General features: G+C 45.9%; 1 protein-coding gene across 5 annotated transcripts in view; it reads left to right on the top strand.

Annotated features, from left to right (window-relative positions):
* The window catches only part of PTPN6 (protein tyrosine phosphatase non-receptor type 6), a 40812-nt gene that overhangs the window by 1537 nt on the left and 23728 nt on the right, over positions 1-15547 (top strand). For 4 of the 5 annotated variants that reach the window (XM_028712360.2, XM_028712358.2, XM_028712359.2 and 1 more), the window contains exons 3-4: positions 5268-5390; positions 7599-7793. In XM_028712360.2, coding sequence (XP_028568193.2) covers positions 5268-5390; positions 7599-7793 — 318 coding nt within the window. Of the gene's footprint in view, positions 1-4145; positions 4420-5267; positions 5391-7598; positions 7794-15547 lie in introns of all 5 variants that reach the window. The other variant, XM_028712361.2, reaches the window with a different exon arrangement.

The following is a 15547-nucleotide window of genomic DNA, read 5'->3' as shown; positions in this document are numbered from 1 at the left end:
TCCCATTAGATAATTTATGACACATAACCATCAAAGTGCCTAGTGGGCAATTATGCCTTTAGGATAGGGTTTATTGCTTTTGTTTTTCGGTTGGTGGGTGTTTTCACTCTTAAAACCCGAATCAACTCTGGGCAGATGCAGTCGCTGTGCATTCAGTATCTACTGACTAGTACAGTCGTACTTTGGAAGTCGAACAGAAGCCGTTCCGGAAGCCCGTTTGACTTTCAAAACGTTTGGAAACCAACACGCGGCTTCTGATTGGCTGCAGGAAGTTCCTGCAGCCAATTGGAAGCCGCAGAAGCCCCATCGGGCGTTCGGCTTCCAAAAATAGTTCGCTAACTGGAACAGTCACTTCCAAGTTTGCAGCGTTCAGGAGCCAAAACGTTCGAGAACTAAGCTGTTTGAAAATCAAGGTACAACTACTTACTTTTAGGATTCAATAGGATAGAATGCAAAGCATCCCAGCCCTGTTCAATGATTTGCATAATCCATACCCTCCAACATTTCTCTGATGAAAATAGGGACGTCCTATTCCATAATAATAATAATAATGTTATAATTTATACCCCACCGATCTGACAGGGTTGCCCCAGTCACTCTAGGAGGTTTCCAACATATATAAAAACATAATAAAATATTAAGCATTAAAAAAACTTCCCTAAACAGGGCTTCCTTCAGATGTCTTCTCATGGTCGTATAGTTACTTATACCCTCCGATGAAAACAGGGACGTCCGACCATATACTCCAACATTTCTCCAATGAAAGTAGGGATGTCCTAAGGAAAAGCGGGACATTCCAGGAAAATGAGGACACTTGGAGGGTCTGCATAATCCCATCCGGCCCCACATTTATTTTCAATTACTTCAGTTTCTTTCTGCTTGCCTGGAAATGCTATAGCATTTCATCAAACATCAGTTTGTTGTGATGGGAACGGAGATGGCTTGTGGATGGATTTCCCCTTTCATCTTTTTCTGTCTAAACTCTGTTGAATGGAAAATACAGCTAGTGTATCTGGACATGGGATTAGTGGCAGTTTAAATTATTGTAAGGGTAAATTAATGATAAGGATAATTATTGTAAGGGTAATGATAAGGTAACGGTGTTTCCGTGTGCTGCGCTGGTGTCGGCTCGCCAGAGCAGCTTCGTCACGCTGGCCACGTGACCCGGAAGTGTCTTCGGACAGCGCTGGCCCCCGGCCTCTTAAGTGAGATGAGCGCACAACCCTAGAGTCGGACACGACTGGCCCGTACGGGCAGGGGTACCTTTACCTAATGATAAGGCACCTGAAACCAATATCGTAATGGTCTACTATCTATTAGGGATATCCAGCCTTTTTGAACCAGTGGGCACATTTCACATTTTGAGAGTGCCAGTCACAAAATGGCTGCCATGATGGGCTTGGCATAACACAAAACTATTTTTACAGGGTTGTGATATTTCAGAGAGTGAAAATCCGGACACAGAAGCTTGTTTTGGGGGGGGGGGGTCAAAGTTGTTGAGCTTTGCAAACAATTTGAAGTTTCTCACACTTTTTAAAGGAAATTCACAAAATAAATAAATAAATTTTCTGGAACCCCCCACCCGGGTGCTTGAGGGTTGTTGTTTTTTTTGCCCAGGGTGAGGTATAAATATAACAACGACGACAACAACAACAACAATAACAACAACAACTTATTACTATTTCTACTGAAGAAGGCCACAGTACAATTTTAGCATGATGACAGCAACATGACCTCCAACATTTCTGATGAAAAAAGGACATCCTATTCAATAATAATAATAATAATAATAATAATAATAATAATAATAATAATAATACCTCATCCACCTGACTGGGTTGCCCCAACATTTATAAAAACATAATAAAATATTAAACATTAAAAAATGTCCCTATACAGAGCTGCCTTCAGATGTCTTCTAAAGGTTGTATAGTTACTTATCTCCTTGGCTCGGGAGTCACATAACTTCATACCCTCCCCAACATTTCTCCAATGAAAATAGGGACATCCTAAGGAAAAGTCGGACATTCTGGGATCAAATCAGAAACCGGGACGGCTATCCCTAGAAAATAGGGACACTCGGAGGCCGTGCAGCACTTCCACCTTAAAGAGTAACAATTTTTAATGGCACAAGCTTTCTTGGGCTAGAGTCTTCTTCATCAGAAACATCATTCTCACTAATCTATGAAGCCTATGCAATGAGAGGTTGTTGCTGCTGTTATAACTAAGCCGTATATAAATCTTGTGAAATAAATATAAATACATAATTTCCAGAAAGAACGTCTCCTCTCTGCCTGCCACACACAACAGCAGCTAACAGGACTAGGATAGCGTAAGGTCTTCTTCGTCTGGGTCTGCAGAGAAACAGAGCCCATTTGTAGCCTCCATGGTGCTTTGACCTAATTTATCTATTTTCCTTGCTCTCTTGTTCTGTGTTCCTCCTCTATATAACAAAAAGTGTGTTCACTTAGAAGAAGAAAGTGGTGATGGTTTTGCTGCTTCTGGTGCAACCCATCTTAGATGTGGTTAAGATCCAGTCTGAGTACCTCCATCCATCTGCTGAAGACCAGTGCTTTATTAAATCTTTCTGTGGGAATGAAGGCTTGCTACGTTTTTTGGTCCTGGAAACCCTATCTAAAGGTTACAGCAATGTTTGTACACTAAATAGAGCCCTTGGCTCTCAGGCTGATTAACTGAAACAGCGTTCTTTTCATCTATTTACCATTGCCAATTTCAGGCCACCTTGGCTGAGCTGTTGAAAATATACCATCCCTTAAAGCAAGGACTGTGCAGGCATCACTCTAAAGGTTCAGTGTAGAGCAGCAAAGAGTTATAGCAAGACAATGCAGCTTTGCAAGACAGCATCTCTTCGGAAGGAGTTTCTTGCAACAGAATCACAAGGCCAAGGCGATTGCACAATCCACCTGAGTGGTTGCATGGGGCAGTAAATATTTAAAGGTCAAACACACGTAGCTGTTCTGACCTGTTAGAACAGAATTCACAGAGGTGGGCTGTTTGTTTGTGTTTTGCTTTCTTTCTAAAGTGTTCTTTTATTATGGCCAACCAATATCCACAGAAAATCTGCTGGCTGGGACTGGTGGAAGTTTGTAGTCTCTGGAAGTCAAGCCTGCAAAAAAATATGGTCCAGAATTGCAAGGTTTAGCCCTGAGATCTTGTGTCTTATATACTGTATTTTTTTTAATAAAAAATTGCTTATTTAGTGTTGAAAAGTTTACATTTACCATCAACACTACCTTTAATTTATGCATTGTATTCTAACCCCTCACCCTCAATGGTGTTCTATGTTTATCCTTTAATGCTGCATATTTTATCTTATAACACTCCATATATCCATCCTAAGTTATTAGCCTTAATGCTGCTCATATTTCAAAGCCTGCTCATGTTTTCGTGCAACTATGATAGTTTTTTAGATGTTCTATAAAAGGTCTCCAGTCCTCAGAGAATGTTTCGTCATTTTGACCTCTTCATTTTTGCTCTTGGCCTTGCCAGTTCCGCAGACTCCATCTTCCTCCTTTCATATTGTAATTTTATGTTGTGAACCGCCCTGAGATCTACGGATGAAGGACATGATGCAAATTTAATAAATAATAAAATAAAGAAACAATAATTCCCTCAATAGTAAATTACCACACTGTATGCATATAACCACTGGATAGGCTGGTTCCCTATATCATCATGGCAGGCTGTGAGAAAAATCTCACCACACTTCTCCGTCTGATCACAAATCTAGGGAAGTAGCCAGAGAGTGGCAAAATTCTGCTTGCCTCTGGACTGAATAGTACGGGCAACCAGTTTACCAAATGGTTACATGAGCATGCTGTGGTATGCTGCGCCTTGACAAACAGCCCTTTGTATCCATCCTGTATCCCGTACCTTTCTTGGGTACCACTTTTTCGTATCATCCCTGCATTTGTTGCCGGTGTCCGTTCCCCACAGGTGTCACTTAAAACGTGCAGTCTTGCCCTTGCAGCCTCCCTCCCCACGAAGAAAACCCCAGAAATACTGGTGCAGCGGGGAGGAGGGAACGGAAGGAGAGGGACCCAAAAGGAGAAGCAGAAGTGTATGCAGAGCAGCTTGCATGTATAGGGGCGATAAGTTAGATATGCTTCCTGTTCCTGTAATAGTGAACGCCAGCTCTGAACTGTGCACTTGCCGCAGTTGGGTCTGTCTGCCCTTACCCACCAACCCAAATAGACACTGGACACCATGGAAGCCAGGAGGCCGAGGAAGCGTGTGATGTAGGTGGACAGAGGCAGCGAAGGAACATTTAAAGTTAGCGAGCTTCACCAAGTAGATGCTGACTCCTCCTTTATCGACATCTTAAAGCGAGTCCCTCCAGTTGTTGCTATTATTTTGCTGTTCTTTCGGTTCCGCCTGCTGCCTGCCGACGATAATGAGGTAAGGAAAGAGCTGGGAATGCAAATGGAAGGCCAACCCCTTCTTTATCCCGGGCTTCGAAAGTTCCTGCCCTGGGACTACAGCTAGGATGTTGTGTTATGCGTGAGTGGAAGTAGAAGGAGGCTGTTCTGTTAGTTGTGTAGAGCTTTATGGATTTGGTGGCTGGGACTGAGAAAGAGCCCAGAGCTCTCAATGGCTGGCATTTTGCTCCCTCAGGAAAGTTGCCTCAAAGGCAGTTCCCACATGCCTAAGGTAGCCACCCCTCCACCCCCTACATAGGGGTCATCCAGACTGCCTTTTGTGTCACATTTCTAGGTACAGTTCCACACTTTAAAGCACTGTGTCTGAGCGCTTTTTTTTGCCCAGGCACTTTCCCCACAAAAACCCCCATTATTTACCGCTGGATTGGAGCAAACGCCAATCTGCAGGAAACCCAGATTGCTGTTTGTTCCAGTTCAGCATTAAAGAGCAGCTTTTCTTGGGGAAAGTGTGAACCTGGGTCTAGAGAGCACTTAGGGTGAAAGGAAAATGTGGATGTGCCGTTGATGAAGGGCAGCTGAATGTGTGACATGAACGCCTTGAAAAGCTCACTGGTTGATGTTGCCTTTGAACATGCATGTGCGAACTCGGGTTTTGCTGGAACTAAGTGGAGGGGAGAGGATTCTGGGAGAAGAATGTCTGCCTTCTGGCCCTTCTTGAGATGTAGTAGTCTTGAGGAACCCTCCTTGTGATGATTGAGTTGTGCAAGCTGCATCCTCCCTCCATTTCTCCCAGTTTATTATTATATCCTCATTTTCCTACTCTCTCTCTCTCTCTCTCTCTCTCTCCCCCCCCCCCCCATAACCCAGGTGGTTCCACCGTGACCTGAGTGGCATTGATGCTGAGGTCTTACTCAAAGCACGAGGAGTTCATGGCAGTTTTTTGGCTCGCCCCAGCCGGAAGAACAAGGGAGATTTTTCCCTTTCTGTCAGGTAATCGTCCGAGCACCATTCTCCTTCCCTTCCACGGAGCTCTCCATGGGACTGTCTGTCCATTCGCCTGGACCCACCTCACATAAATAGTTCAGCCCTACAGACGCACTGAGGGTTTCCCTATGTGATTGATGGGGGTAACAGCCCCTTGTGCCTGTCCTCATAGTTAATTTTTAAAGTGGTATCCAGAAAACTCTGAGGCAAACAGAAACAGGGGTTTCAAAAGTCAGTCTGGGTGGAAGAGTGCAGACTGCAGCCTGGATGGGTTGAATGAAGGGGTTAAAGAGAGATGTGGGACCATAGGGGGCTTGTTGCCTTCTCCTTCTGCCTGGACAGCACAGTTGGCCAGAGCCTGGTGCTGATAACCCCAAGGTTGCAGGTTCGATCCCTGTATGGGACAGCTGCAATTGCAGGAGGACTACATGATCCAACTCATAAGATTCCCAGGATCTGGGAGTGAATTTTTCTGGGTCAGAGCAAGTAAAGTATAGCCCTTTTTTTGCAGGGGATGGGGGGATATGGGAGAGTTTTTGGTAAGCTCAGGGTGGAGGCCAGTGAAAAGACAGTACAGTGGTACCTCGGGTTACAGACGCTTCAGGTTACAGACTCCGCTAACCCAGAAATAGTACCTCAGGTTAAGAACTTTGCTTCAGGATGAGAACAGAAATTTGCGGCGGCGGCAGGAGGCCCCATTAGCTAAAGTGGTACCTCAGGTTAAGAACAGTTTCAGGTTAAGAACAGACCTCCAGAACGAATTAAGTTCTTAACCCGAGGTATCTCTGTATGTTAAAGCTAAGGTGGACGGAAATGGAGCAAGAAGAAGAAAAATAGCTGTTTCTCCTTCCCTAACCTACTTTTCTGGCAACTAGATCCCCGTTCCACCCCTAAACAATGGGCAGGCCAGATTTAGTTAGGCCAAGGAAGCCCAGGTTATAAGCTTACTTCTCCCACAGTTGCCAACCAATTGCTCAAGTTGACAGCGTCTGGAAAGCTGCCAGAAACTGGAGTTGGAAGGTCCTCTTCTGCCATTGGGCTGAGGGTGCAGACACTCCCTTAAGGCTGTGGACTTCCTTCACCAGCTTCGTGGTTGTGCTACACAGATTCTGGGGCAGATGCTGCCTGCTTAGTTCTTCTCAATCTCAGGGATGTGAAAATCCAACTGCTTGAGACATTTCACTAGAACCACAGGCTCACGGTCAGAAAGCTCCTCCTGATGTTTTGTGTCTGTCGTGGATCCACCTTCCATGGATGCTTTAGTTGAGATTCCGGCATTGCAGGGGGCTAGACTAGATGACCCTTGGGATCCCTTCCAATGCTACAGTTCTATGATCATACTGAAATTTCTTACCTGAACTAGTCTTTTATTTTCATACAGAAATTCCTCAGAACCCCCAGATTTGCTTTGTATGCCATTTCAAATAAAAACACCTTTGGTAACTATTCCATGTCCCATAGAATTCTCTGGTTTGCTTCAGAAGGAAAGAAAGCTCTCACTGTTTATTATCTGCAAGCAACATCAGGTGTGCATATGCGTAATGGGAGCCATAACCTTTGGATAACATCTTTTCCGTTTCCCTGCCACAAATTATTATCTGGTACAGTGGTACCTCGGGTTACATACGCTTCAGGTTACAGACTCCGCTAACCCAGAAATAGTACCTCGGGTCAAGAACTTTGCTTCAGGATGAGAACAGAAATCACGCGGCGGCGGCAGCGGGAGGCCCCATTAGCTAAAGTGGTGCTCCAGGTTAAGAACAGTTTCAGGTTAAGAACGGACCTCCAGAACGAATTAAGTACTTAACCCGAGGTACCACTGTACTCCACTATGAGACTGTGTACACACAATACCTTTAAAGTATCTTCAACACCCCAGCCGATGAATCCTGGGAATTGTTGTGTGTACAGGTGTTGGGAATTGTAGCACCATTGGGGGGTAAGCTACAGTTCCCAAGATTCCTTGTTTGCCTGATGTGCTTTGAATGTGCTTTAAAGATAATAGTGTGTCTGCAGCCTAAATGAAAGGCTGAAGTTATTTTACTTGTCTGGGGCCGAGTGCTGGCATTTAAAACGAGTGCTGAGGTTAAACCCTGCTGATGACAACACACCCCAGTTGAACCATGGAAGCAGCTTCATCCTCCTCACTCCCCTCCACAATTCCTAGCACCTCCAACTTTTCTTGACCAGGTGCTTTTCTGCCTCTCCTTGCAGGATCGGTGACCAGGTGACCCACATCCGTATCCAGAATACGGGGGACTTTTATGACCTCTATGGAGGAGAGAAGTTTGCCACTTTGTCAGAACTGGTTGAATATTACACACAGCAGCAGGGATCCCTGCAAGATAAGGATGGGACCGTCATAGACCTGAGGTATCCCCTGAACTGCTCTGATCCAACAACAGAAAGGTAAGGAGAAAGGAGGCCCGTTTATGCCTGTAACTGAGCCCTATCCTGGGTGGATTATTTATCTTCCCCCATCTCAATATTTCCCCCTTTAAAAAATCTCTTCGGTCCTTCGTGTACTAAGAGATCCGCCCCACCCCGGATCTGCAGATCTCACACAATCTGCCTTTCGCCTTGTGAAAGTTTCAATATCGCCCAACTTATTTTTAGAAACTGGATTTCCTCTGATTTCGCTATTTTTGGCACGCATGAAAACTGCGGTGTAGGTGAGATGCAGAGATCTTGCATTAAATATGCAGCAGAAGTCTTATCTGACCGAGCAAAATACCCTTTTCGGCTTCTCTCTCACACACAGAATTTCTCTTATCAAATCAGATGGGCTTTTGGAAATCCACTCTGCTTGATATTGCGGGGTAGGAGTGCTGGGTAGGTTTGTGCTCCCGCTCCCGGTTCATCAATGGTGTCACCTTACAGGAAATATGTATGTTTTGTCCTCCCTTCAGTTTGTGTGGGTTTTTTTGCATCCAAAACTCAGCAGTTGGTCAGGGAACCTACTGCTTCCTCCCTTGCGGTTGGAAAGTTCTGCCCTCTAGGCACTTATGAAAGCTTTTCAGCTCTCTCTCGTCTCTCCACCCCCACCCCAAGATTTTCCATCATGTGGCTTCCTCCTTAGCGAGGGCTGTGAAGCTTAACTCTTTCCTCCCTGAAGGGGAGGGAGCCCACTCAACAATTGCAGGTCTGGGTCATTTTTAAAGCTTTGAGAACAGCAACTCCACAGGTGGGGGCTTTTCATATATAAAAGTTTCTAAAATAAAGGCCGAAGGAACTGCAAAATTTCCCTAGTAAGCACCTTGTTTATTTCCCTCTTGAGTTTTATGCCCTGTCAGATTCATTTGACTTTAACTGAAACCAGGCATGCAAAACTTAGGAGTCCAGTGTAACCTTGTCAGCCAGCCAGGCGCCTTTTGACCTGTGAGCAACCGCTCAACTTTTGCAGTCCAAGTCAGGCAGCAGAAACAGGACATCTATCTAGCTTTTGCTCTAGGTGGGTCGCAGTCGTTCGCATCTGTCTGTCTCGAGAGACAACGGAGTGTGCGGGGTGTGGGTGGGTGTGAAATCAAACTGCTGCGTTAGCAGTACAGTGGCACCTCAGGTTAAGTACTTAATTCGTTCCAGAGGTCAGTTCTTAACCTGAAGCACTACTTTTAGCTAATGGGGCCTCCTGCTGCCGCCGTGCCACCAGAGCACGATTTCTGTTCTCACCCTGAAGCAAATGGGCCAAGCACTATTTCTGGGCTAGCGGAGTCTGTAACCTGAAGCGTATGTAACCTGAAGTGTATGTAACTTGAGGTACCACTGTACCAAATTGACCTCTCCAGGGGCACCAGTCTGGGCAGTGCGTCTGGAGGTTCTGGGCTGCCCAAATGACAAGAGACTTCTCTCTGCCTCCCAAAGGAAAGAAGAGCAATACATTTCGCACCGGTCTGGCTGCCGGAGTTGCGGGAAGGAGGCGTACAAGGCGCCACCCAACTGTCTTAGGGACGCCACTCTGGATTTGTGTAGGATTTTCTCCTTAGCTTTTTATTTTCCAACTATATCACACAAGTGTCACATTTAAATGCTTTCAGCTTACAGAGTTGTTTTCCACCTGGCCTTTGGCTTGGAGCCAATTTGATTTCCCCCCCCCCTTTCTTTTTCCTTTTTCCTTTCTCCTCCTGTGATGAGGCTGCATTTTAATATTTTAATGTTTCAATATTTTAATGTTGTATTTTAATCTTGCTTTTAAGTTGTTTTCATTCAACTTGTTTTTATTATTGCTTGTTAGCCACCCTGAGCCCAGCCTTGGCCGGGGAGGGCGGGGTATAAATAAAAATTATTATTATTAAATTAGTTACTATATTACAGGATTGCCTGTTTATCTTGGTTATAGGAGGTAGCTGTCCTTGTTAGCATCAGCATAGAGGACCCCCCCCGCCCCCCCGCAATATACTTTTGGCCCATTGTCCTGGGTCTTGAGGGTAGGATGCAAACAGCACAGGACTTATCTAATCTCATGGCCCTTCTAACGGTTTGAGACACACAAAAAGCTCAACTGCTGGGCTGCAGAGCAATAATTTCTCCCTGTCCCGCCTCATATCTGCCCATGTTTATCTTCTGATCCGTGTGCCTATTGGGCTAGCAGAAGCAAATATGCAGTCACTGTGGATACCTCTTATTTGCTAGCGTATTTGCTGCATACATCTATCTTAGAATCACAGAATTGTAGAGTGGGAAGAGACCCTGATGGTCATCTAGTCCAGCCCCCTGCAATGCAGGAATCTCAACCTCCGGTTATAGGGCAGTATATAAATTCAATAAAATAACTACTACTACTAAAGCAGGGGTCTGCAACCCGCGGCTCCGGAGCCGCATGTGGCTCTTTTACACCTTTGCCGCGGCTCCGGGGCGGATACTAGCGAGGGGAGGAGGCGCATTGTGCGCCCCGACACTCCCCACTGTGGCGGGCGCTGTACTGGCTGTGACATCGCACGGGGGCAGTGCGTGCGTTACTCACGCACCGTCCCGACGTCACCTTCCCACCCGCTGTCAGATCGGAGGGCAGCGGCACACATGCTTTAAATGTCGCAATGGTTTTGCGGCTCCCAGGTGGTTATTTCTTCAGAAACGGGTCCAAGTGGCTCTTTTTGTCTTAAAGGTTGCAGACCCCTGTACTAAAGCATCTGTGGCAGATGGTCATCTTGTTTTCTTTCCTAATGGAATAAACAGAAAGAGTCCATAATTACACTCCACAGAACTTGATTTGTGTCAGGTCAACAGAATCCTTAAAAACACACAAACAACCACCACAACTAACAATGACAACTAACCCATATACCACACAGCACACCACATACTTGCCCTGCATTGTTTCTTCACCTTTGCAGAGAGCTAGAGGCTCTGGGCACCCTTCCTTGACATACGGCTAAAATAATCTAAGCTCCTTATGCCCGAAAACCATCCAGAAATAATAATAATAATAATAATAATAATAATAATAATAATAATAATAATAATAATAGGATTGGTTAACCACTCTGCCCCGTGGCCTAGAGAGCCTCACTCACAATCATTGTTCAACTTGGACTGTAAAAGATGTATAGTCAGGGTTTTATGCTATAATTTCAAAACACATTTGTAACAAGTTGAGGCTCTCTGGGTTGATTAAAGAATGCTTAATTGATTTGTGTATTTTCAGTGGTTAATTAATCAATTACATTTATATTTGAAAATTACCAGAATATTAGGACAGGCCCCTTTTTAAGAGAGTGAAGGAAATATAAGAAAACCTAAAGTTTAACTCAACAAGGGGAAAACCCGACCCCTCTTAGAAGTTAAAAAGGGCGGCCATCTTTAAATATGCTATTTTTCATTTCCTGTCACAACAACGTACCAAAACTAAAGTAGCCTTAAAAAGCAAGTGTGGCTTTAACTCCTCTGATTAATCAACAGACATATTAGTTCATTATTCTATTGACTGAACCTTGCTGTCCTAGCAAAAAGGTATGCTAAAGTTCAGATAAAGAACGTTCAGGCTTTTCAATCAGGCAAAATGAGACTGAGATGCAAAACAAGTGTGACAAATTGTCATTGTAAGTTTTTCCAGTTGAGGAGCAAAATGTCAGGATTTTGGTCCCAAACGCAAGAAGACATCTAGATGGTCTTATTCTAGAGGATAATAGCAAGTCTGGCCCGTCCCCTGTTTGGGAGTCATTCATCCTTTCACCCATACAAGTCCTCTCTGGTCCAGGGGGCTTGACAAGACCACCAGAGTCTTGCCCCTCTGAACTCTACTGGCCAGATAATAATAATAATAATAATAATTTATTATTTGTACCCCGCCCATCTGGCTGGGTTTCCCCAGCCACTCTGGGCGGCTTCCAACAAAGATAAAAAATACACTAAAATGTCACATATTAAAAACTTCCCTGAACAGGGCTGCCTTCAGATGTCTTCTGAATGTCAGGTAGTTGTTTATCGCTTTGACATCTGATGGGAGGGCGTTCCACAGGGCAGGCGCCACTACCGAGAAGGCCCTCTGCCTGGTTCCCTGTAACTTGACCTCTCGTAGTGAGGGAACCGCCAGAAGGCCCTCGGAGCTGGATCTCAGTGTCCGGGCAGAACGATGGGGGTGGAGACGCTCCTTCAGATATACTGGACCAAGGCCGTTTAGGGCTTTAAAGGTCAGCACCAACACTTTGAATTGTGCTCGGAAACTTACTGGGAGCCAATGTAGGTCTTTCAAGACCGGTGTTGTATGGTCTCGGCGGCCGCACCCAGTCACCAGTCTAGCTGCCGCATTCTGGATTAGTTGTAGTTTCCGGGTCACCTTCAAAGGTAGCCCCACGTAGAGCGCATTGCAGTAGTCCAAGCGGGAGATAACCAGAGCATGTACCACTCTGGCGAGACAGTCCGCAGGCAGATAGGGTCTCAGCCTACGTACCAGATGGAGCTGGTAAACAGCTGCCCTGGATACAGATTTGACCTGTGCCTCCATGGACAGCTGTGAGTCCAAAATGACTCCCAGGCTGCGCACCTGGTCCTTCAGGGGCACAGTTACCCCATTCAGGACCAGGGAATCCTCCACACCTGCCCGCCTCCTGTCCCCCAAAAACAGTACTTCTGTCTTGTCGGGATTCAACCTCAATCTGTTAGCCGCCATCCATCCTCCAACCGCCTCCAGGCACTCACACAGGACCTTCACCGCCTTCACTGGTTCTGATTTAAAAGAGAGGTAGATTGATTGAAGGTTTTCCATGCCCAGATGGATTGAAGGTTTTCCATGCCCTTTTATTCCCTTGCAATCCTCTGTTTTTGTTTTTGTTTTAAATATAGCTTCAATAATGCCTTCATCAGATAGAGTAGCATTTATAGCGTATTTTCAAAACTGTTTTAAAAACTGTGTACCATGTTGTGCTATTTTTTTAAAAATGAAAGAAAACGAAGTTTCCATAGTAGATGGAGAACAGCAGGCAAGGGCTATGGAAGATTCTGGAAAGTACCAACTTCCATACAAAGAACTTGGAAAGGGGTGCTATCAGGGACAGAAATCTTATTGGTTCTTTACATTATATACAGGAACACAATATTGGAAATTAGCTGGGAGAGAGAGAGAGAGAGAGGGAGAGAGAGAGAGAGAGAGAGAGAGAGAGAGAGAGAGAGATCCACAATCTATCTCTCAAATACAGGTGCAGAGCATTGGCTGCAACTTCTGGTTCAAATCTAACTTCTGCAATGAACTCCCCAAGAATATAGATGGTGATTAGGATGATAATGACCTACCTTACAATGTGGCTGTAAAACTTATTGTGATCATGTGTCCAAAGTTTTTGAACACCCCAAAGTGCTATGTAAATGCTGAGATGATTTGTTAATGGTTTATTTCAATCACTAATTACAGACCCGTTCCACACCAATTTGTGAAATGAACTTATGGGTCAACACATTTTACGATTTTAGGTATGCCTAATATGCTTACACTTACAGCTCAAAATATATACTGGGTTGCTATGGCACAACTCTGTTTTCAAGCATGTGTCATATAAGTACGTGCGTCATGGAGCTTCGTTCCAAATCTGGGTCATCGGGTGTGAATTAACTTTTGTAGAAAAAAGCGGTCTCTGGTCCAGACTGTATAATGCATGTGCTACTAGCAAGCACATGGCTGAATGGCTTTTCATGGGCTGCCGCCCACTGAAGCCCAGTGGTGTAGCATGCGTTGGCAGCACCCAGGGCAAGGCAAGGGTCATGCTCCCTAACCTCCTTGCGGGTGTCACAGAGGAGGCAATAGGCGAACTTCGCGGAGCAGTGGCTGGAGCTCCTTGGCAGGCTTAGCGATGTCCCAGCAGAACCGGAGCGCAGTTGCAGCAGGCCTAGGAGGAGATCAGTGGAGAGCAGGGCGTGAGGCCAAGGGCAGCCCTTCCCCAGGTACCTCTCCTAAGCCGCACTGCACAAGGGCAGGTGCCAAGGGGTCTTGGGCAAGTGGGTGGCTCTCCTCTCTGCGCTCCCTTCTTGGGGTGCTGCCTTGCCCAAGAACATATGCTAGGTGGCAGACCCAGGAAAGGACTGGCGCAGGCCAGGAAAAGTCTGGGCTCTGGCTGGGGGCGGTTCTGCCCGGGGGCGGGCATCCCTTCACCCTTCATCCCTTCTCCACAAGGAGAAGCAGGTGCCACCACAGCCCTGAAGGCCCATGCTGTGTGTGCTTCGGTCTAAGCGAGGGAGCTTGCTGTGGGTTGCGCCCCCTAGAATTTTGTGTCCGGGTCCACAGCCCCCTCAGGATACGCCACCATGAAGATGCCCTGAAACAGCATAACAGCAGCCGAGTAGGCTCACTTACGCCTCCCTTCAAAGCTTTCTTGGCCATAGCTCGGTAGCAGAGCCAGGATTCGACCCCAGGAATCTCCAGTTAGCAGGGCTGAGAATGACCTCTGAACGGCTGAGGTAATGGCTGGCAGTCAATTCTAGCCTTGCCATATTTCAAAAAGTAAAAACCAGGACACCCCAAAAGTTCTTCTTCTTTTTTTACGAAAATGCAAAAAATAAATAAATGTGATTTTTCAATCCGAGACAAACCGCTGCCTTCTGGAAATCCCCCCCGGCCATCACTTCAGTCTTTGAAATCCTGGTAATGTCCAGTAAAATCCGGACGTATGGCATCCTTAATTTAGACGAAACTGGACCAATTGAACCATTGGTCTGGCTTGGGTAACTTCCAGGCAATCTGCTTATTGAGCATTCATTTTGAGTTTATTTGTTTGTGTCAAGCAATGTCCACCCCACACTTTTTCAGTGCCTTGTCCTGCTGGTTTTCCTGTCGTGCTGCGTTGGTTATTATACGTGTACTTCTTGAAAACATCAGAGCCTGGAGTTTGCTCAGAAACAATCGCCGCATGCATAGCTAGCTGAAGGGAAAATCAGTTGGGAACTTAACTCTCCTTTCGTTTTAAACAATGGGTGGAACTCAGTGTAGGACTATGTGGGTTATGCGTATGGGAAATGAGATCTGCTTGAGCCATAGCTGTCAACCGTCCTTTATTTGGTGGGAAAGTCCCTTATCCCCGCGCTGTGTCTTGCTGCTATCCCTTATTGATGATGTCCCTTAAATTTCCCGGGTTTCAAAGGAAGCAGCTCCTCTCCCTCCCTCCCTGCTGGCCAGGGAGGAGGGAAGCTCCAACTGTGTTGCTTGGCTGCATTGCTCACCCAATAAGAAGTCTAAGAACGACTGGGGTGTGGAGCTTGCATTCTTTCTACCAATCAAATTGGCCGTGTTGCCTGGGGACTCTCCTTTGCTCAGCGCTTCCCAGCGGAGAGGTGACGGTGGTTTTCCTTGCTGCATCCCCTTTCCCAGGTTGCTGCACTGTGGGAACCACCGCTTGAGGCTTATTTTGGCTGCTAATCCCTTATTTTTGAGGCTGCTGGTCCCCTATTTTCAAATCTGTAAGTTGACAGCTATGGCTTGAGCACCAAGACTTCACTACCCCTGTCTGATCCTTGCACCCCTTAAGCGTGCTATGGGTTCCCCCCAATCCCCCAGGGCAGATTTGGGGGGCGCACAGGGGAGGAGGAGGGATGTCTTTTTGTGTGAGAGGACCTTGCTCTGTGCATGCAACAACTCAGCTGAATCCCATCCAGTGTGGCTAATGAGTGTCATGAAACTGCCATATCTTTTGGTTAAAACTGAAATGGAGGCTTCAGGAGAAGTGAACCAGGAATGCTATTTT

The sequence above is a fragment of the Podarcis muralis genome, chromosome 17, assembly GCF_964188315.1.
Source record: "Podarcis muralis chromosome 17, rPodMur119.hap1.1, whole genome shotgun sequence".
Classification (NCBI taxonomy): domain Eukaryota; kingdom Metazoa; phylum Chordata; class Lepidosauria; order Squamata; family Lacertidae; genus Podarcis; species Podarcis muralis.
Note: the sequence above shows the minus strand (reverse complement) of the source record. Positions and strands in the feature narration are given on the sequence as shown.